The sequence below is a fragment of the Hemiscyllium ocellatum genome, chromosome 10 (assembly GCF_020745735.1).
Source record: "Hemiscyllium ocellatum isolate sHemOce1 chromosome 10, sHemOce1.pat.X.cur, whole genome shotgun sequence".
Classification (NCBI taxonomy): Eukaryota; Metazoa; Chordata; class Chondrichthyes; order Orectolobiformes; family Hemiscylliidae; genus Hemiscyllium; species Hemiscyllium ocellatum.
Window position 1 is genome coordinate 97,139,266 of NC_083410.1, and position 22,908 is coordinate 97,162,173.

Below are 22,908 nucleotides of genomic sequence, written 5' to 3' on the forward strand. Positions count from 1 at the left end.
GACCAATTATGGTGGGAGCCAATGAGTATTGATGAGCAGGTTGTTCATGCCAATTGTCAACACAATTGATTACCCCTTACAATATGGTGCCAACGTTTGTGGGTAGGTGAATAGTGTGATGATTGGCCGGATTAGATTAAAGAACAGGACATTTGTCAGCAATTTTGTCAGTCTTGTTGGTTAGATGGCAGTATTGTAGCTGGGCTGGAAGATCATAAATAGCTTGGGAGCACAAGAGTTGAGCATCACGGCTTCACTGCACACAATGTGCTCAGCTGTTTCTGGATGTCCCGTGAAGTGAATCAAATTTGCTGAAGACTGCCGTCTGTGATGCTGGGGATCTCAGGGGCTAAACTGAGATGGATCATCCATTTCTGGCTGAAGGTGGTTGCAAATGCTGCAGCCCTGCGTGCTCGACTCCCACTCCACGCCCACCCCCTCATTGAGGGCGGGGATGTTTGTGGAACCTCCATTTTCTGTTTAATTTTCCATTGCTATTCACAAAGCTATGGAGTGTGAAGTTTATCTGTTGATTCTGCTGTCTATAACATACAGCATCCGCTGTTTGGCTTCCAAGTAGTCCTGAGTTGCAAATGCATCTTATTTTTTGATAGTGCGGCTTTTGCCCTGCTATCATGCTCCTCATCTTGAAATGGGGTTGATCAGCTGTGTTGGTGGTGACGGTAAAGGGGTTTACAGTTTGTGGTAGACTTTTCTGGTTACTGATGGTCCATGGTGCCTCATGGGTTCAGAGCTGCTTGATCTGTTTGAAATCTATCCCATTTAGCGTGCTGTTATATCCGCACACTACATTGGATAGTGCCCTCACTTAAAGACCAGTCTTAATGTCTACAATGACTGTGCGTACTGTAACTAACACCTTTTTTTATAGTTATTTATCCTCGATTGCAGATTTAAAGAAAGGGGAAAGGACTGTTCTAAAACCAAAGACTGTATGCAATTGCTGAAATTGTGATGTTGCCAGGGTTGGGGGGTTTGAGCTATTGGGAGAGAGTGAACAAGCTGGGGCTGTTTTCCCTGGAGCATCGGAGGCTGAGAGAGGCCTTTATAGAGGTTTATAAAATCATGAGGGGCATGGATAGGATAAATAGACAAGGTCTTTTCCCTGGGGTGGGAGAGTCTAGAACCAGAGGGCACAGGTTTAGGGTGAGAGGGGAAAGATATAAAAGGGACCTAAGGGGCAACTTATTCATGCAGAGGGTGGTACGTGTATGGAATGAGCTGCCAGAGGAAGTGGTGGAGGCTGGTACAATTACAACATTTAAAAGGCTCTGGATGGGTACATGAACAGGAAGGGTCTAGAAGGACATGGACCAAGAGCTGGCAAATGGGACTTGATTAGGTTTGGATGTCTGTTCGGCATGGACAAGTTGGACCGAAGGGTCTGTTTCTATGCTGTGCATCTCTATGACTGTATGACTCTTTGTGAGTTGTGTTCACACTGTTGCTTTGCAAAATGTAGGGGGAGAAGTGAGATAAGATGGCATAGCACTGTGCGTGTTTACACAGCAGGATTCATCCAGCAACAAAGTGGCTGATTGGTTTCTGCAGATGTGACTATTTGTGGTTGCAAGACATCGTCAGACTGATGATGACTCTCTGTTTGGCTTCTGGGCAGGCAAACAGGTTTAAAACAGAGGGAGAGAAGCCTCTGGACTGATGAAGGAACAGGTTCTGTGCCTCTATCGCTGTAGTATAAATTATTGATGCCTAAAGAAAGCCAGATGTTTTCTCCCACCAGTTGCTGTAAGTTATATCCTTAACCAGTAACTAAAAGACTTTATAATTAGAATACTAGTCGCTGTGTGCCTCCTTGGAGCAACAAAAGAATCCAGAAAGGGGATTAGAGAGTAGAAAATCCTGGGAAGTGAAAAGGACATCTCATCATTCATGTGGACTGGTGCTATTGAACTCTGCTTCCCCAGCACCGTTTTTCCTCCATCTATGATACCAATGTTTTTTTTTGATTGTCTGTATACGTGCATAGAGGCTTAAAATAGTAGAGTTGTGCTGTTGTTCGTTCATAGTTTTGTCTACATGTGTGTGGAACATATTCATGTGTAATAAACAGTAATTCTTGTTAAGTAGAGGAAAATGATCAGTTTATTCTATTAACCTAATTCCACCTGACAGGCAGACTGGAGACTTTGCGGACTTTGCCACAAACATTAAATATTTAATCAATATCTGGAGTGGTGGGGTTCAGGAATCAGTGCACTTTCCCAAGTGGGTCATAACAGGTCTTAAAGGACAGATTAATCTGCAACTGGTAGATCAGTGAGGCTTTTCCCTTATGCTGGTTCTCTCACTATCTTCTGTAGCCCTGTTCTGGCAGAAATGTCTTTAACGTCATGGTGAAGTTGTACAGGACATTGGTGAGGCCTCTTCTGGGGTCCTGTATCCAGATCTGGTCGCCCTGTTACAAGAAGGATATTATGGAGTTGGAGAGGTTTCAGAAGAGATTTACCAGGATGTTACTGGGAATGGAGGGTTTGAGTTATAAGGAGAGGTTGGATAAGCTGGGACTTTTTTCACTGGAGCATAGAGGTTGAGGGGTGACCTTCTAGAGGTTTATAAAATCATGAGGGGGACAGATAAGATGAATGGCAGGTGCCTTTTCCTTAGGGTGGGGAATTTCAGGACATGTGTTTAAAGTGAGAGAGAAATATTTAAAAAAGACACAAGAGGCAATTCTTTTACACAGAGAGTGGTTCATATATGGAATGAACTTCCAGAAGAAGTGAATAATATGGGTACAGTTATAATGTTTAGAAGCCATATGGATAAGTACATGAATAAGAAATGTTTGGGGGGGATGTGGGCTGAGGGCAGGTAAATGGGACGTGTTTAGTTTGGGATTATGGTCAGCATGGACTGATTGGACTGAAGGGTCTTTTTCTGTGCTGTATGACTCAATGACTCAATGAGCCTGTGACTCAACCAACTTGGTCAGCAGTGGTTGTCCCTAACCTGGCGTGCATTCTGTTCCCTTGCCACCCTCAGTGCTTCCTCCAAATGAACGTATTTTTGTTTGACCAAGTGCAATGTGACATTTTGGGACGTGAATCAAAGTTGAGGCTTTTCAAGACCAGTCAGCCTTGAGTGTATACCACAGGGCTGCCATCTCTAGTAGGTCTATGCTCCTGGTGGAACAGGATCTGCCAGGACTGACAATGATGGAGGAATCTGGCACTTTGGCTTGAAGATATATTTCCGGTGTTGCCTGATGGCTCAGTAAGAGAGGCCTTTAAATTTCACACAAGTAGACAAAATCAAGTAGCAAGGTCAATGAAGGCTAAGCCATTCGCCTTTCTTCTTGCAACTTTTCATAATGGTTTGACACAATTGAGCGTTTTGGCAGGTCAGTTCAGAGCGTGGTTCAGAGGCAGCCATATTGTTGAGGGCATGGAGTCACCATACCAGGTAACATGGGCAGATTTCTTCTCCTGAAGGGCATTAGTTAACCAGATGGGGTTTTTGACACATGAGTGTATGGATTACAAGGTGGATCGTGCCACCAGGCCCCTCGAGCCTGCTCTGCCATTTTGTTAGATCATCGTTGATCTGACTATTCTGCATTCCCACCTACTGTCAATAACCTTTCACCTCCTTGCTTATCTGGAATCTATTTATCCACTGCCTTAGAAATAATCAAAGATTTTGTTTCCATTGCCTTGTGGGAAGAGAGTTCCAAAGACACATGGCCTTCTGTGAGAAAAGAGAGATTTCCTCCTCTCTGTCTTAACTCGTAATGTTTAAAAAAGTGTTTCCCTAGCTCCAACTTCTCCCACTATAGTCAACATCCTCTCCACGTCCACCCTTCTGAGACTCCTCAGGTTTTCACTTGTTTCAATCAAGTCACCTCCTACTCTTCAAAACTCCAGAGGGTATAAGCCTGAACTCTCTATGTTTTCTCATAAGACAAACTGTCATTATCAGTTCAGTAAAACCTCTGTGAATTGCTTCAATTGTATTTATATTCTACATTATTTAATAAAACCAATACTATATACAATACACCAGATATGCGCTCACCAGTGCCCTGTCTAACTGAAACATAACCTCCCCACTCTTCTTTATTCCCCTTTGGATAAATGATCAAATTCAATTAACTTTCCTAATTAACTGCTACGACTGAATACTAATCTCTTGTGATTAACATACTAAGATATTTCTGTGCACCTCAGAGCTCTGCAATCTCTCAGCATTTAGTTAGAATCATAGAATGCCTACAGTGTGGAAGCAGGCCATTCAGCCATCGAGTCCGCACCAGCCCTCTGAAGAGGAGGATCCCACCCAGACATACTCCTGTCCCTCTCCCTGTAACTGTATTTCCTGATGCCAATCCACCTGACCTGCACATCTTTGGATTGTGGAAGGAAACCGGAACACCCGGAGGAAGCCCGCACAGACACGGGGAGAATGTGCAAACTCCACACAGACAGTCACCCAAGGCTGGAATCGAGCCTGGGTCCCTGGTGTTGAGAGGCAGCAGTGCTAACCACTGAGCTATTGTGCTGCCCTGGCACAGGCATCTTTTAGTGCTTTTTAATTGATCCTTCTATATTGCACAATTTCTAATTTTGTCATATTGGATTACAGCATCATAGTCCCAGAAGAGCATAAGGCTGCTCTCTCATTAGACAGACTGCTGACTGAGGGTGGGTTTAACTGAAGGCTGACCACATCTCAGGAGAGATGGATGAGTCTCAGAAGAGGAGACCTTCATGGTGACCCCAGCAGACGCTGTGACACCTATTGAACAGTGGAGCTGTTCGTTTGACCAAATGGTCTATTTTTGCTCCTGTTTCAAAAGTTCCGATTATATGTGGTAGATAACACTTGTGCCACACATGTTCCAAGCAGTGACCATCTCCAACAGGAGAACACATCTAAGCATATCGCATTGATGTTCAGCGGTATTACTATCACTGAATTCCGCCCTCCTCCCATCAACATCCTGGGGATTGCCATTGACCAGGAGCTGAACTGGACCAGCTGTATAAATCTCATGTCTCCAAGAGCAGATGATGAATTCTGTGGTGAGTAACTCACCCCCCGACTCTGCAAACTTGCTCACAATCCAGAACTATAAGCTGTGGTGGAATATTTGTCTGCAAGGCTGGATTAGTGCAGCTCCAGCAACACTCAGGAAGCTCAATACGATCAAAGTCATAGCACGCTGGCGTGATTGACATCACATGAACCACCTCCAGCATTCAGTCCCTCCATCTGTTGGATGCACTGTTGCAACTCATCTCAGCTCCTTCAACAGCATCTTCTAAACCTGCAATCGCTACCATCTAGCAGGACGAGGGCAGCAGATACGTGGGAACTCCCATCACCCAGGAGTTCTCCTCCAAGTCACACACCGTCCTGACTTGGAAGTCTATCAGTGTTCCTTCACTGTCAATAGGTCAACATACTGGAACTCCCTTCATCATAACAATTTTGGTGTACCAACATTGCATGGACAGCAATGGTTCAATGCAGCAGCTCATTACAAAATGCAGGCCTTACCAGCAACACCTTCATCCCCATGAACAAATTAACACAGTTCCTAACTATTTACAAAACATTGACTTCTTAAAGGGGAGCTATATTCCTCTGGGGCCCATGGCAGCCTTGTTAATGATGGGTCACCTGCTATCTAGGAGGGTAAAGGCTGTTTGAGTCTTGGGGAAACCACCCATTGCAAATTCTCCCCCAAACCCTCTCGTCATCCGGACTTGGAACAATTGTTGGGATCAAAACCCTGGAATTCCCTCCCTAATCAGCTGTACCTATAATAGTTTGAGAAGGTGGCGCAGCAGTGTCTTCTGAAGGGTAGTTAGGAATGGGTAGTAAATGCTGCACTTGGCCAGTCCAGTAAATGCCCACATCCCACAAATGAGTTTAAAAGCAGTATTTAACCATGAATAACTTGGGCACTGCCTTCCTCTACACAGAATAGACGCTGGAGAAAGTGAGGGCTGCAGATGCTGGAGATCAGAGTTGAGAGTGTGAGGCTGGAAAAGCACAGCCGACCAGGCAGCATCTGAGGAGCAGGAGAGTCAATGTTTCGAGCATAAGTTCTTCATCAGGGTGAAGAGCAATTTCCTGATGAAGGGCTTATGTTCGAAACGTTGACTCTCCTGCTCCTTGGTTGCTGCCTGACCGGCTGTGCTTTTCTAGCACCACACTTTTTGACACAGAATGAGAGTAGTCAGGCAGGAGGCTATTGAATGCACTTTAGCAGGATATTGTTGCACAGATTTTGTTTTCATTTGCTCCTGTCAGCTTTATTCTATTTTCTTAAATGGAACTGAAGTAGGTTTGATAGAACTGTAGTTACTTATGTTCATTTTGCCACTCACTTGAAATATCACTATAACTGGCCTGCTCCTAACTTACTGCCACTTCCCTAGTGTTGATTTGACTCCCTCGGGGTGACTGATGCTAACGGGGCTTTGCAAATAAACTAGCTCAACACTGGGGGAAGTGCCTTTGATCCTTGAGGATTTCTTCAAGAGGTTTAGGACTTCCACCTCATTTGTATTAAAGATTCTACTGATGCCTTGTTGCTGAAATGAACATGTTCTTAATGTCTTCCACTGCAATGTGGGCCTCAATTTTAAAAATTGTTTCTTTTATGGTTATTGCGGTTGAGGAGGAGATGATGAGTCGGTTATACAGAGTCTTGTTAGGGCCCAGCTAAAATACTATCCACACTTTTTAAAGCTCCATTCTTCAGAGATGATACATTGGCTGTGGAAGGGGTACAATGTAGATTCATCAGGGCAATAGAATTAGAATTAACTTTCTTGTCACATTTGTCATAGAATCCGTACAGTTTGGAAACAGGCCATTTGGCCCAACAAGTCCACACTGACCCTCCAAACAGTAACCCACTCAGACCCATTCCCCTACACTATTTCCCTATATTTACTCCTGACTAATACACCTAACCTACTCATCCCTGCACACTATGGGCAATGTTAGCCTGTCCAATTCACCCAACCTGCACATCTTTGGATTGTGGGAGGAAACTGGAGCACCCTGAGGAAACTCATGCAGACACTGGGGGAATGTGTAAACTCTACATGGTCACCCGAAGCTGGAATTGAACCCGGGTCCCTGGTGCTGTGAGGCAGCAGTGCTAACCGCTGAGTCCCTGCTACCCAAATGAGTACAGTAAAAAGTTTATAAGTCACCACTTATAGCACCAACTTAGGTACCTAGCTACAGCTCCTTCAGTTACAAGATCTTAGAAGAATACAGAAATAATAAGTCCGGCATTGCAGAAGTAGGAGTTCAGAACAATGGTCTTCCAAACCAGACCATACTGGCACCTCACCTCCAGTCCATACTGGGCCTTGGCTCCAGACTGTGCTGGGCTTCACCTGGAGGTTCCTGAGGCTGGGAGATCATTCTGGAATCACCTCGAGACTGGGAATCCAAGCTGAGTCCATACCAGACTGAGAAATCACCATGTAAAACCAGAAGACTGCCACGCCAGGCTGAGAGGTCGCCATGCCATGCCGTGAGCCCAGATTGGCGGAGGTGGGGAGTCACTACGCTAGGCCGGGAGGACCCCTCACCCCGTTTGTGTTGAGGCTGGGAGTCATCGGAGGCTGGCAGTCATTGGCATACTGTGCCCCAAAACGTAAACTTATGAGAAGAGTGGAAGAGGTTAAAATTTCCCTGAATGTGGATGGTTAAAGGCCGATCTGATCAGGGTGTTTGAAGAATTGAAGGGGTTCAGTCAGATCAACAGGGAGAGACCATTTCCTCTGGTGGCAGAATTCAGAACAAGACGGGGGTGGGGGGGAACGCTGTTTTTGTGAAAAATTAGGAGCAGCTTTTCACCCAAATGTAGTGGAAATCTGAATTCGTCTCCCCCAAAATAGCAGCAATGTTCGTGCCAGAGATCAACAGATTTCTAATACGTTCGGGCATTTTTGGAATATTAGTCAAAGCAGAGCCAATGGGATTGAGGCACAGATCAGTCAAGACCTAATTGAATGACGGGACAGGCTTGAAGGTCGGAATGGCCTATTCATGTTTATACAAGCATTTTGAAAGTCCTCAAAAGCGTGCTGCTCTTGGAAAATGGACAAATTTCAATAGTGAGAGTTTTGCTCTCAGATCTAACAATGTATGAGGCAGTTCCCTGGATGTGTTTTACAAGTAACTGCTCACCTTATTTGGAGAATTTGGGTACTCCGCAGTCTACCGAGTGAATAGCATGTTCATTTGCTCCTAAATGTGCAAAATGGAGATAAGAGTGAATTGCAAAGTCAAGCCAACAATCTTATTATTTAAAGCTGAACTCTGGGTGTCCTGATTGTCCAGGCTGAAGTTATTTGTGTTGCTATGGCAACTGATTCAGTGGAGGATTTATTTTTGCAAAAGCAGGTCAGAAAAGTTCTGAAGGTCGTGTTTCATCTACGGCTGGGAATGTTCTTACTGTCAGAATAGCAAAATAGCAGAGTTAAAGCACAGAGGGAGGACATTGAACCTTAGGCTGGTTCCATGAAAAGAACGATCAAATTAGTCTCCCTCTTCTGTGTTTTTCTCCCACATTGCTGTAATGTCTGTGTTCTCCTCAAGGATTGATCGCTGAATCGGCCACGCTAACATTCCCCATAGTGGTCAGGGATGAGCAGGTTCGGTGCATTAGTCAGGGGTAAATGTCGAGTAATAAGAAAGGGGAATGGGTCTTGGTGGGTTACTCTTCTGAGGCTCGGTGTGGACTTGTTGGGCCAAAGGGTCTGTGTCCACACTGTAGGGATTCTAATTCTAATCTACAAATCTTGCTGCATTTAAACAAGAATAAGTTGTTTCATGTCACCCCCCTTGTTCTTTCGCTCGTCACTTAAATCTGTGTCCCCTGGTAAGCACTTGAAACAGTTCCTCCTTTGTTACTGAACCAAAGCACTTCATTATTTGGATAGCTCTATTAAATTTCTCTGAGAACTTCCCTGCTCTAAGGACAGCACTCCGAATTTGATTGAACATGATTGAATGGCGGAGTGGGCTCGATGGGCCGAATGGCCTTACTTCCACTTATGGTCTTGTGATCTTATGGTCTAACTTCTCCAGTCTTTCCCCTCTTTGACAGATGCATAGACCAGGATGAACAGCCGAATGGTCAAGTGAATAAAGTAATATTTTCACCAAATCCGCAATGCAAGTCATGTCGTCTGGTTAATTCAGTGGTAATGCCCAAAGATTATGTGACATGATACAATGACAGTGTCAACAAGTGACTCACAATTAGACTGGATCTCAAAATTCAGTCGAACCATTCTTCCTGACACAACAGATCAACTTCAATTCCTCAAACTCGGAGCAAACCCCAGGCTCTATAGACTACCGACTTTATTAATTTCTCACCACATGCCTTGTGATTGTTCCCTGTAATATCCTTTACAAGACTGTATGTATATGGTTTTGCACAATTGCTGAATACCTCTAAATTCGTTGTGTTAAAACTGACTGCTAGCTGCAATCAATTCTTCAAAACAAAAGTCAGCATAATTTTGCACAGAAGGGAGATTATGGATCCTATAATGTCCATATAGAGGTATCCAACTTATACTGCATTACCTCTAGTCTGGTAAATTGTTTACCTCTCAAGTTTTTTATATTTAGAATCCCTACTGCATGTGGAAACAGGTCATTTGGCCCAACAAGTCCACACTGACCCTCCGAAGAGTAACCCACCCAGACCCATTCCCTTACCCTATATTTACCCCTGACTAATGCACCTAACCTACACATCCCTGAAAATTATGGGCAATTTAGCATGGCCTGCACATTGGACTGTGGAAGGAAACCAGTGCACCTGGAGGAAACACACACAGCCAGGGGGAAGAATGTGCAAACTCCACACAGACAGTCACCCGAGGCTGGAATTGAACCTGGGTCCCTGGCGCTTTGAGGCAGCAGTGTTAACCACTGAGCCACTCCTTTGAATGTGTGAATGATGAATCTGATTCCAGATTCCAGCAGTGTGCTTTATGTGTTAATAAAAATCCTCTTCTGCTGACTGTTTTGTCTCTCCTCTTAACCTGTGTCCTTCTTGTCAGGAATTCTCCTCCCACTGGAAGCAATTTCACCTGCATTACGCTATCGAAACTGTCCATGATTTTAAAACCCCAGTCATATTTTCCCTATGCCTTCCCCGTTCTAAAGAGAACAACCTTAGTTTCTCTAGTCTCTGCACATACCTGAAGTCTCACAGTCCCAGTACCATTCGAATAAATTTCTTCTGTGCCCTCTCCAAGGTCCTGAAACCTTTTGCACAGTGCAGTGAGCATTCTCCATTAACAAAGGCTTAAGCATTTGTAGTCATTTAGCGTAGCTTCCTTTCATTTGTGCTCTGTTGCTAAAGCTACAGATCTCAAATGCTTTTTACTAACAGCCTACTTGGGTCATATTTCCACCTTCAAAGCTTTGCGTATATACAGCCGCAAGTCTCTTTGATCATGTCTCCCCTTTCAAATGATTTACAAGGATGTTGCCAGGGTTGGAGGATTTGAGCTATCGGGAGAGACGGAACAGGCTGGGGCTGTTTTCCCTGGAATGTCAGAGGCTGAGGGGTGACTTTATAGAGGTTTACAAAATTATGAGGGGCATGGAGAGGATAAATAGACAAAGTCTTTTCCCTGGGGTTGGGGGAGTCCAGAACTAGAGGGCATAGGTTTAGGGTGAGAGGGGAAAGATATAAAAGGAACCTAAGAGGCAACTTTTTCACACAGAGGGTGGTACGTGTATGGAATGAGCTGCCAGAGGAGGTGGTGGAGGCTGGTACAATTGCAACATTTAAGAGGCATTCGGATGGGTATATGAATAGGAAGGGTTTGGAGGGATATGGGCCGGGTGCTGGCAGGTGGGACTAGATTGGGTTGGGATATCTGGTCGGCATGGACAGATTAGACCGAAGGGTCTGTTTCCATGCTGTACATCCTTATGACTCCATGACATTGCTAATGTTGCGTCTCTTTGGTCTCCCTATCAAAGTGGATCGTATGATAACATACAGCATTACATTCAACATATAGCTGATAAACAGGCCAATCAGCCCAACCAGTCATTCTGTAAAAGAATTCCCTTCTGTCCTCCTTCATCCAAATTTATCAGCATGGCCCTCTGTTCCTTCCTATCTCTCTCTCTCTTTTTCTCTTTGTCTCTCTCTCTCTTTCTCCTTTGTTAACCTAGCCTTCTTTTTAATGTTTGTGCCTTTTTCAGCTCAACCATTCACCCGTGGTTGCAATTTCGCAACTTTCTTTTGAATTCCCCACTGGATTTCTTGGTGACTGTCTTATATTGATGTCTTTAAGTTTTAATCCTCCCTCCCTGTGTTTACATTATCAAAACATTTCATAATTCCATGACCCCATGTTATGCCACCACTCTGCCTTTTCATCAAGTGAAAGAGATCCAGTCCTTTCCCCCTTTCTGGTCAGAGTAACCTTGCATTTCTGGAACATATTTGTGTGAATTTTTCTTGCACTCTCTCCAGTTTCTCAATGCCCTTTTCATGATACCAGAACAGTGTACAGCGCTGCACTTTGGATGCTGCCTGAACTGCTGTGCTCTTCCAGCACCACTAATCCAGAATCAGCATTCCAAGGATGATCTAAGCAAGGTTCTAATGCTGGTTCAACATAACTTGCCGACTTATTAATTCTATCCCTCTCAAAACAATGTCTTGTGTTCGTTTTATTTAAATATGGACAAATGCTCACAGATCAGCTTTTGATGGAAAGCTTCAGATTGAATGTTGCATAAAAGGATGGCATTTGTTGTTGCAAACTTATTTTTCGATCTCTGTTTTCGCTTCCACCCTCAGCCTTCCTGAGGGATGGAGTAGGGTAAAGAATTAAAGACTATGGTTTGAATCTCCTGAGGGGTGGTAATCACAGTGGGATGGGTCAAAATGGATTGTCAGGCCATGGGGGTGGGGGAGAATGAGTCACATCAGATCTGGGGGGAGGCTGGAGGTGGGATCCTCTTGGGGAGAGGGGTGTTGCTCAGGGTCAGAGGGGCAGTTGAGGCAGGCAGGGTTGTGTACTTACCCAGGTATTAGGCATTGTTTTAACATTACCTGATTTAGTAAGTCCATATTGGAACTGTCCCAAGTGTAAATTGGAGACTTGCTCCTAGGGAGCTGGGAATTGGCCTCGGAAGTTCAGATTTTCTGGACCTTTCCTGTGGAATCAATGTGCATGGCCTTCTGAGAGTCCCCATGTGCTTAGGTCTGGTTTCTGATTATCAGGGACCAGGAATGTGATATAATGAGAATGAATATGTGTGGAGCCGCAGAAAATGGGGGAGATACTAAATGCATATTTTGCATCAGTATTTACTGTGGAAAAGGATATGGAAGATATAGACTGTAGGGAAATAGATAGTAACACCTTGCAAAATGTCCATATTACAGAGGAGGAAGTGCTGGATGTCTTGAAATGCATAAAGGTGGATAAATCCCCAGGACCTGATCAGGTGTATCCTAAAACTCTGTGGGAAGCTAGAGAAGTGATTTCTGGGCCGCCTACTGAGATATTTGTATCATTGATACTCACAGGTGAGGTGCTGGAAGACTGGAGGTTGGCTAACATGGTGCCACTGTTTAAGAAGGGCGGTAAGAACAAGGGAACTATAGACCGGTGAGCCTGACCTCAGTGGTGGGCAAGTTGTTGGAGGAAATCCTGAGGGACAGGATGTACATGTATTTGGAAAGGCAAAGGCTGATTAGGGATAGTCAACATGGTTTTGTGCATGGGAAATCATGTCTCACAAACTTGATTGAGTTTTTTTGAAGAAGTAACAAAGAAGATTGAGTGGTAGATGTGATCCATATGGACTTCAGTAGGGCATTTGACAAGGTTCCCCATGGGAGGTTAGATTAATTACTTACAGTGTGGAAACAGGCCCTTCGGCCCAACAAGTCCACACTGACCCGCCAAAGTGCAACCCACCCAGGCCCATTCCCCTACACCTAACACTACGTGCAATTTAGATTAGATTAGATTAGATTACTTACAGTGTGGAAACAGGCCCTTCGGCCCAACAAGTCCACACTGACCCGCCAAAGTGCAACCCACCCAGGCCCATTCCCCTACACCTAACACTACGTGCAATTTAGATTAGATTAGATTAGATTACTTACAGTGTGGAAACAGGCCCTTCGGCCCAACAAGTCCACACCGACCCGCCGAAGCGCAACCCACCCATACCCCTACATTTACCCCTTACCTAACACTATGGGCAATTTAGCATGGCCAATTCACCTGACCTGCACATTTTTGGACAGTGGGAGGAAACTGGAGCACCCGGAGGAAACCCATGCAGACACGGGGAGAATGTGCAAACTCCACACAGTCAGTCGCCTGAGGCAGGAATTGAACCCGGGTCTCTGGCACTGTGAGGCAGCAGTGCTAACCACTGTGCCACCGTGCCACCCACTGGTTAGCAAGATTAGATCTCATGGAATACAGGGAGAACTAGCCATTTGGATACAGAACTGGCACAAAGGTAGAAGACAAAGGGTGGTGGTGGAGGGTTGTTTTTCAGACTGGAGGCCTGTGACCAGTGGAATGCCACAAGGATCAGTGCTGGGCCCTCTACTTTTTGTCATTTACATAAAAAATTTGGATGCGAGCATAAGAGGTAAAGTTAGTAAGTTTGCAGATAACAGCAAAATTGGAGGTGTGGTGGATAGTGAAGAAGGTTATCTCAGATAACAATAGGATCTTGACCAGATGGGCCAATGGGCTGAGAAGTGGCAGATGGAGTTTAATTCAGATAAATGCAAGGTGTTGCATTAAGAGAAAGCAAATCTTAGCAGGACTTATACACTTAATGGTAAGGTCCTAGGGAGTGTTGCTGAGCAAAGAGTCCTTGTAGTGCAGGTTCATAGCTCCTTGAAAGTGGAGTCACAGGTAGATAGGATAGTGAAGAAGGTGTTTGGTATGCTTTCTTTTATTGGTCAGAGCATTGAGTACAGAAGTTGGGAGGTCATGTTGCAGCTCTGTAGAACATTGGTTAGGTTAAAGTTGGAATATTGCGTGCAATTCTGGTCTCCTTCCTATCAGAAAGATGTTGCGAAACTTGAAAGGGTTCAGAAAAGGTTTACAAGGACGTTGCCATTGTTGTAGGATTTGAGCTATAGGGAGAGGCTGAACAGGCTGCGGCTGTTTTCCCTGGAGCTTTAGAGGTTGAGGGGTGACCTTATAGAGGTTAACAAAATCATGAGGGGCATGGATAGGATATATAGACAAAGTCTTTTCCCTGGGTTCGGGGAGTCCAGAATTAGAGGGCATAGATTTAGGGTCAGAGGGGAGGATATAAAAAGAGACCTACGGGATAAATTTTTCACACAGAGTATGGTACGTATGTGGAATGAGCAGCCATAGGAAGTGGTGGAGACTGATACAACTGCAACATTTAAAGGCATTTGGATGGGTATATGAATAGGAAGGGTTTGGAGGGATATGGGCCGGGTGCTAGGAGGTGGAACTAGATTGGGTTGGGCTATCTGGTCGGAATGGACGGGTTGGACCGAAGGGTCTATTTCCATGCTGTACATTTCTATGACTCTATGAATATGGTATGTTGGAGACATATATCATAATGTAACCAAGAGCAGAGGTATACTGCTGAGGCTGTATATGACTCTGGCCAGTCCCCATTTGGAATATTGTGAGCAGTTTTGGGCCCCGTATCTAAGAAAGGATGTGTTGGCATTCATGGAGGTTTTCAAGAATGATCCCAGGAACATAGAGATACGAAGAGCAGTTGAGGATTCTGTGTATGTACTCGATGAAGTTTAGAAGGATTGGGAGTGGGGGGAGTGATCGAATTGAAACTTAGAGAATACTAAGAGACTTGGAGAGAGTGAACATGGAAAGGAGAGACTGGGACCCAAGGGCACAAAATGAAGGGACTACCCCTTAGAACTGAGGTGAGCAATTTCTTCAGCCAGAGGGTGGTGAATCTGTGGAACCCATTGCTGCAGAAGGTTGTGGAGACCAAGCCATTGAGTGTATTTAAGACAGAGATAGATAGGTTCTCAGTTAGTAAGGGGATCAACGGTTACAGGGAGAAGGTAGGAGAATGGGTTTGAGAAACATGTTAGCCATGATCGAATGGTGGAGCAGAGCTGAATGACCTAGTTGTGCTCCAATATCTTAGTGTGTTATACCAACAGTGTTATCAGCTGTCATGTACAAGAGGCTGTGAAGGAAGGAAGGTCTAGCCTGTACTAGTGAGAGGTGCACTTACAAAGAACAGCATGACATACAATGGTGTCGATAAAAGAGTTTGCAAAAGCTGACTAGGTTTGAACAGCACTTTCTCACAGATAAAGGAAATCATTACAGACCACAGTCAAGCAGAAGAGAACGCTAGCCACAAGCTGTGCGGCAACACAAGATTTGGATCAATGTCTATTCTTCCAATTTCCTCCCCACGGTGAAGGGATTAGGCAACTTCGCTGGCAACAATTCTGTGAGCACGAGGTTCAATGTTTCTCTGAGCCACAAACATTTCTTCAGAATTCCAGTCAATCTCAGAGTCAGAAATCCAGGAGTAAATTTGTGACAGCAGAAGAAGCTCATGATCCAGATACTCTGGAAACTAAGCACTGGTGCACGCAGTCAACAAACTGTCAACACTGCTCAGAAAGGTTTCCTTCAAGTTGCCCAGGAAAGTATTGTTTTCCTAGCTAGGGCTGGTTCTCACCTTGATACCGAAACAGGCTAGGATGGCCAGTATCACTTATTTCTGTGTCTTGAGTCGTACATCCAACTCTTTGTTTCCAGCCTTGGGTGACTGTCTGGGTGGAGTTTGCACATTCTCCCCCTGTCTGCTCTGGTTTCCTCTCATGATCCAAAGATGTGCATCTTAGGTGAATTAAATTGCCCATAGTGTTCAGGTATGTGTAGATTAGGGGTAAATGTAGAGTACTATGGTAGGGTGAGTTACTCTTCGGAGAGTTGGTGTGGGCTTGTTGGGCCAAATGGCCTATTTCCACACTGTAGGGATTCTATGACCTTATGAATATGATCGTGTCAATGATGCATTAATAATCATGGTTGTACCACAGTGTAATTGAAGTGAGTTCACTTTCTTTCTATTTTTTTTTAAAAACCATGAAATGCTGCACGATAATGTTTATGTTATACCTCAGGAATTATTAGTGATCATATGTATTAGATTAGATTACTTACAGTGTGGAAGCAGGCCCTTCGGTCCACACCGACCAGCCGAAGCACAACCCACCTATACTCCTACATTTACCTCTAACCTAACACTACGGGCAATTTAGCATGGCCCGCACATCTTTGGACTGTGGGAGGAAACCGGAGCACCCGGAGGGAACCCACGCATACACGGGGAGAACGTGCAAACTCCACACAGTCAGTCGCCTGAGGTGGGAATTGAACCCGGGTCTCTGGCGCTGCGAGGCAGCAGTGCTAACCGCTGTGCCACCGTGCCGCCCATATCTGTGGGCATTCGTACAAATAGTTTGTTAAGAATATTAATCCTGTCATTGTCTGTGCTGTTTGTTTATCTCACTTGCACTGAGTGTTAAGGTACTGATGAAAAGCAACTGAAACAGTTATCACATTCTTCCAAGAAGAACAAATTTGGTGGGGCAAGTGACTCAGATTTCCCTCTTTGAAAATAGATGTCTCAATTTTGTAATTTGAGCTGGACAAAGCAAGATGGTGGGTGTGCAGCCTGGCTCTATCTACCTGCACCTCACGAACTAACTTGGCAGGCAAACGTTTTGTAGCTAAAAATTACAGGGAGCTGCTCTAACTGACTGCAAAACATTCTGATAAGCAAAATCTGAATCTTTGTGTTTCATTTATAGAATCCAAGCATTTGTCAGAGTGGAGAAATGTTTTCTAAGATACTGTTGCTCACCGTATGCGCGTGTCTTGTATTGATGAACTGCACTGAGGAATGTCTGTAAGACCATAACTCGTTTCCCAGTTCTTAAATCCTGATTACCAGAGATAGGTGGTGGGAAAGGTGGAAGCCAAGTTTCTTTTCAAAACGCAAATGATTGGAAGTTTGCAAAAGGAAACCAGTGATTAGATTTTGCAAAGTCTTCTGTGCAATGCCAAGACAGGAAAAGCATAGAATCCCTACAGTGTTGAAGTGGACCATTTGGCACAACGAGTCCACACACACCTTCCGAAAGACATCCCGGCCAGGAACCCACTCCACCCACTCCCCCAAATCCCTAAACACGGCTTTTCCCATTTCGGTTTGTTTGCTTCAAGTGCCCCTTCAATTTCCTTTTCCTGTCATTGGTTGTTTCCATTTGTGAAAGGCAAGTTCCAAATATAGAATCCCTACAGTGCGAAAAGAGGCCATTCTGCCCATTGAGTCTGCACTGACCCTCTGAAAAGCATTCCACCGAAACCCATCCACTACCCTATAGCTGTAACCCTGCATTCCCCATGGCTAACCCACCTAGCCTGTACATCCCTGGACACTACGGGCAATTTAGCATGGTCCGTCCACCCAACCTGCACGTCTTTGGACTGTGGGAGGAAACTGGAGCACCTGGAGGAAACCCATGCAGACATGGGGAGAATGTGCAAACTCCACACAGACAGTCGCCAGAGGCTGAAATTGATTAGATTAGACTTACAGTGTGGAAACAGGCCCTTCGGCCCAACAAGTCCACACCGACCCGCCGAAGCGTAACCCACCCATACCCCTACATTTACCCCTTACCTAACACTACGGGCAATTTAGCATGGCCAATTCACCTGACCTGCACATCTTTGGACTGTGGGAGGAAACCGGAGCACCCGGAGGAAACCCACGCAGACACGGGGAGAACGTGCAAACTCCACACAGTCAGTCGCCTGAGTCGGGAATTGAACCCGGGTCTACAGGCGCTGTGAGGCAGCAGTGCTAACCACTGTGCCACTGTGCCGCCCATGGTTCCTTGCGCTGTGAGGCAGCAGTGCCAACCACTGAGTCACATACCACCCAATCAAAGTTAAATGTAACTTGTGAATAATTGACATGGAATGGGTTGCAGTCCAGTGCAATACATAGTGTTTCTGTTGAACCAAAGGTAAAGGAATCGGGATATTTCTTGACTGAGAAGTGAGTATAGAGATTTTTTTGAAAACAAGATTGGATTGGCACCATTTGTTCCAAGCATATGAATTGGGAGTAGGAGCAGGCCATTTGACCCCTCAATCTGCTTCTGCCATTTGACAAGATTATGGTTGATCCAATTATGATCTCAATTCCACCTTCCCACTTGTCCCCAATAACTTTTGATGTCCACGTCCATCCAACATCTCACTCGGCCTTAAGGAATATTGGCCCAAATCTTCCGAGAGCAAGTGTGTCATCGCAGCAGTGTAGACCGGACTTGTGCATTGGGACAATGTGGAAGTCCCAACCCAGCTAATTCCACAGGAATGGTCCAGGAAATCTTCGATGAGCAATTTCCCCACATCTGGGATTCTGTCTAACATGGTCCCCAACTCTGAATTAGATTCAGAGACTTTGACTTGTTTCAATATACTTAGCTCGATAGTTACCTAGGAGAAGTTAGGGGAGTTAAAATTTACTGTAATTTCTGGTTAACTGTTAAACTAACCACCCTCGCTTGATCTCGTGCAAATTCTTGATGGACCCCAGACCCAACAAAACATCCCAACCCCTCCCTCCTCTTCCACCTCTCCCCATACTCCCAATGTCCTGACCTGACCTATCCAACTGCCAATGAAGTCACCCACCAACGCATCATACTCCCAATCGACCATCCCGATACTCAAACCCCTTAGTCACAAACCTTACCCCTGAACCCGATCCCACTTAATTCTTTCCTCAAATGCATTCTCTGGAAATCTTTAAACAATATTGAGTGTTAAAATGAATGAGAGAACTAAATTGCACTCAGAATTACTCCGTAATGAAAACATTAAATCATTAAAAGAAATTTGAAACCCTTTCCGTTTACAATTGATGAATAAAACTAGCATTAAATCTTTAAAAGGGATAGGAAATATAATAAGTTATGTAACACTGACAAATATAATTCATGACACTTTTCTCTAGGTTAATCTGTACAGTGTTGATTGGTGCCCTTCAGAGGTATTGTCTCTGGCATCATGGACAATGTAAAAAGTGAGGTCTGCAGATGCTGGAGGTCAGAGCTGAAAATGTGTTGCTGGTTAAAGCACAGCAGGTTAGGCAGCATCCAAGGAACAGGAAATTTGACGTTTCGGGCCAGAGCCCTTCATCAGGAATCATCATGGACAATGTGCCAAGGCCTGAACGGCATCTGGGCAAGACTGCTCACAAAACAAGATATTCAAAATCTCCTGGACACTTCTTGACATGATTAATGCTGGATGTATCTGTTCCAATGGTAATCGAAAGTCCTGGGTCATTCAATGACCCTGTCTCCCTTGCTCTCTGGGGAAGTGAATTTACAGGCCAACACCCCTCTGATAGGAGCAGGTTTCTCCTCACCTCCATCTTAAATGGAGATGTCTTTAAACTGTGGTTGTAGTCTCTCCCACAACCTCCTCTTGGCATCCATCCTGCCACATCCCCTGGGGATTTTAATGTTTCCATCAGATTGCCTCCCATTCTTCTAAACCCCGATGGATGTAGGTCCAGTTTTTCCAACTAAGCCCTTGCTCCCAGGAATCATTCGTGTGAACTTTTTCTGAACTTCTTCTAATGGTATTACTTTTTAAAATTTGTTTGTGGGATGTGGGCACTGTTGGCTGCCAACAATCAGTGCCCGTCCCTATTGCATAGAATCATAGAGTTATATAGCACAGGTAAACACTTTGGTCCAACTCATTCCTGTTGAACAGATATCCTTAATTAATCTAGACCAATTTTCCAGCATTTGGCCCACATCCCTCTGAACTCTTCCTATTCATATACCCATTCAGATACCTTTTAAATGTTGTCATTGTTCCAGCCTCCACCCACTCCCTCTGGCAAACATGCACCATCCTCTGCATGAAAAAAGTTGTCCCTTAGATCCCTTTTAAATCTTTCTCCTCTCACCTTAAACCTTTGCCCTCTAGTTTCCTACCCTGGGGAAAAGATCTTGCCTGGTCTTTTCTCAAGTCAGAAATCTGAAGTTGCGTTCATGGTCTCATTAATACCCAACACAATCCTTCTGCATGTTTATTTTCCATTCCCCCTTGAAATAAATGACAACATTCCACTGACTTTCCTTATCACTTGATGTAGCTGTACGTTGAACCTCAAACCAGTCAGGACCTGATGCACCTCAGAGCTTTGTAGTCTCTCTCCATTTAAATATTGTATTGCTTTTCTATTCTTCCTGCCGAGATGGGACAGCTCATAATGTCCAGCCCTCACCTGCCTTTGGGAAGGTGCTGGTGATATGTTGCTCCTGTGGTAGAAACCCCCTGGATTTCCATCCAGCGACAATATGTGTGACATAAAAGGAGCTGTGGAGGTATGGTGTTCCCATAAACCTGCCGCCCATGTCCTTGTTGGTGGTAGAGGTTGCTGGTTTGTGAGCTGCTCTTGATGATGGGTCATGGGAGAGAATGAGAGACGACAGTTAGATGGCAGAGTGAGTGAGGTTGTTTGAATGGTGTCTTCACCCTCTGTGAGGACGGAGGGGAGGGGAGGTGCTGTACAGCAATTACCATGGCAACTGTGGGCCTGAACTCTGCTGGGATCCCCAGCTCCTGCCCATCTCTTTAGGAAAGATGAGGTGATACCTCCCGATGACCTCAAAGGTGTTGAAGCACGTGACAAAGTGTCACGCTGTTTATCGAATAAAGATTCTCTTTTGTGTACCTGCAGCTTACAAAGCTGGAAAAACAGCAGCAACGAAAGGAAAAGACAAGAACTAAAGTACCTTCGGAATACACCAAGGACAAAAGTGCCTCACGCAGCAAAGATGACCCCAGTGCTAGTAGTGGTGCCGATGGAGATGTCTCATCAGAAAGAGAACCGTAAATGTACAGTACAGAACACCGGTAAGCACCTGTTCTTCCATTGTGTGTCTCCTGATTTCATTGCAGTCTGTATTTTACGCCTTAGTAACCCTCACCTCCTCCTGCATGCTCTATGCCCAGTATAGCGCGTCAACTTGACTGAGAGCTGTCCTCCTTGCCCAAGCATTCACACCAGATATCTGCTGCTCTGCTACCCTTTGCCGCTACCACAACCTGACCGGTTACTTTAACCATGACAACTGAGAAAGGGTGACTCAAAACAGCAGATTTTCCCCAAAACCAGCCCTTGAAGCTGTCCCAGGAACTTTAACTCGGAGGGGGATTTGCAGGGCAAACAGAATTAGCTTGTGGGTTTTCTGAATTCATACAAAGAGAAAATACATTGTAAGAGGGAACACTGAAGTACCAAGCCATCGGCTGTGTTATTCTGGTTTAAAACTGGAGCAGGTGAGGTCAGCTTAAGTTTCTATAGAATCCCTATAGTGTGGAAACAGGCCATTTGGCCCAACAAACTCATACCAACCCTCTGAAGGGTGCCCCACTCAGACCCATCCCCCATAACCCTGCATTTCCCATGGCTAACACATCTAACCTGCACACTATGGGACAATTTAGCATGGCCAATCCACCTAACTTGCACATCTTTGGATTGTGGGAGGAAACCACAGCACCCAAAGGAAGCCCACGCAGACACGGGGAGAATGTGCAAACTCCACACAGACAGTCACCCGAGACGGGCATTGAACCTGGATCCCTGGTGCTGTGAGGCAGCATTGCTGACCAGTGAGCTACTTTGCTACCCCAGTTAACCCTATTATAAGTCCAACGTGACATTGATGATGAGTAAAACAGGATACAAAAAGGTTTGTCTCGAAGTTTCCTGTTACAGATAGATGAGCGTTCAGAGCACTCTCTGCACTTTTAAGTGTGTGTGTGTCTGTATGCGCGTGTGTATAGGAGTGTGTGTGTATAGGAGTGAGTGTGTGTGTGTCTGTTTGTGTGTGTGTGTGTGTGCGCGCGCGCGTGTGTGTCTGTATGTATATGTGAGTGTGTGTGTGTGTGTGTCTGTATGTATAAGTGTGTGTTTGTGCGTGCGCGTGTGTCTATATGTATATGTGAGTGTGCATGTGCATGCGTATAGGAGTGAGTGTGTGTGTGTCTGTGTGTGTGTATGTATATGTGTGCGTGTGCATGTGCGTGTGTGTCTATGTATATGTGAGTGTGTGTGTGTGTCTGTATGTATATGTGTGTGTGTGTGCGTGCGCGTGTGTCTGTATGTATATGTGAATGTGCGTGTGTATAGGAGTGAGTGTGTGTGTGTCTCTGTATGTATGTGTGAGTGTGCGTGTGTGTGTGTCTGTATGTATGTGTGAGTGTGTGTGTGTGTGTCTATATGTATGTGTGAGTGTGCGTGTCTGTCGGCGATATATTTTCCATCACATATTTCAGAGAGCTCAGCCTGTTTGAACAAACATTCTGTTTGTTATTGAAGTCTCAGTGGTACAAAGGCAGGTGGCCTAGAAATGGCTTACCTCGAGAAGAATGTGTTGACACCAGCAAAACCAAATTAGGTCAAAAAAAAGGGAAGGCTAGAATTTCCTTCTCAGTACAAAAACACTTTGTGTTTCTTCCTGATCAGTTCCATTTTTTTGAGCAGTCTACTGAGGGAATATATGAACCTGATGTTAGATTTACGAATCCAGAGGGATAAGCCAGTAATAGCCGGGAATGAATGTACTGGTCTTCATGCTCACTTCCTGTACTCCCCCCTCCTCTCACAATCCACCACCATTCACATAATAATCTGCTTTCCTGTTTTTGCTACCAAAGTGGAAAGCTTCATATTTATCCACATTATACATCATCTGCCATGCATTTGCTCACTCAGTTTAAG

General features: G+C 44.9%; 1 protein-coding gene across 1 annotated transcript in view; it reads left to right on the top strand.

The window, feature by feature from the left end:
- The window catches only part of dtd1 (D-aminoacyl-tRNA deacylase 1), a 190,874-nt gene that overhangs the window by 151,322 nt on the left and 16,644 nt on the right, over nt 1-22,908 (top strand). The window contains exon 5 of the mRNA XM_060831062.1: nt 20,860-21,035. Coding sequence (XP_060687045.1) covers nt 20,860-21,015 — 156 coding nt within the window. The 3' untranslated portion in view covers nt 21,016-21,035. The remainder of the gene's footprint in view (nt 1-20,859; nt 21,036-22,908) is intronic.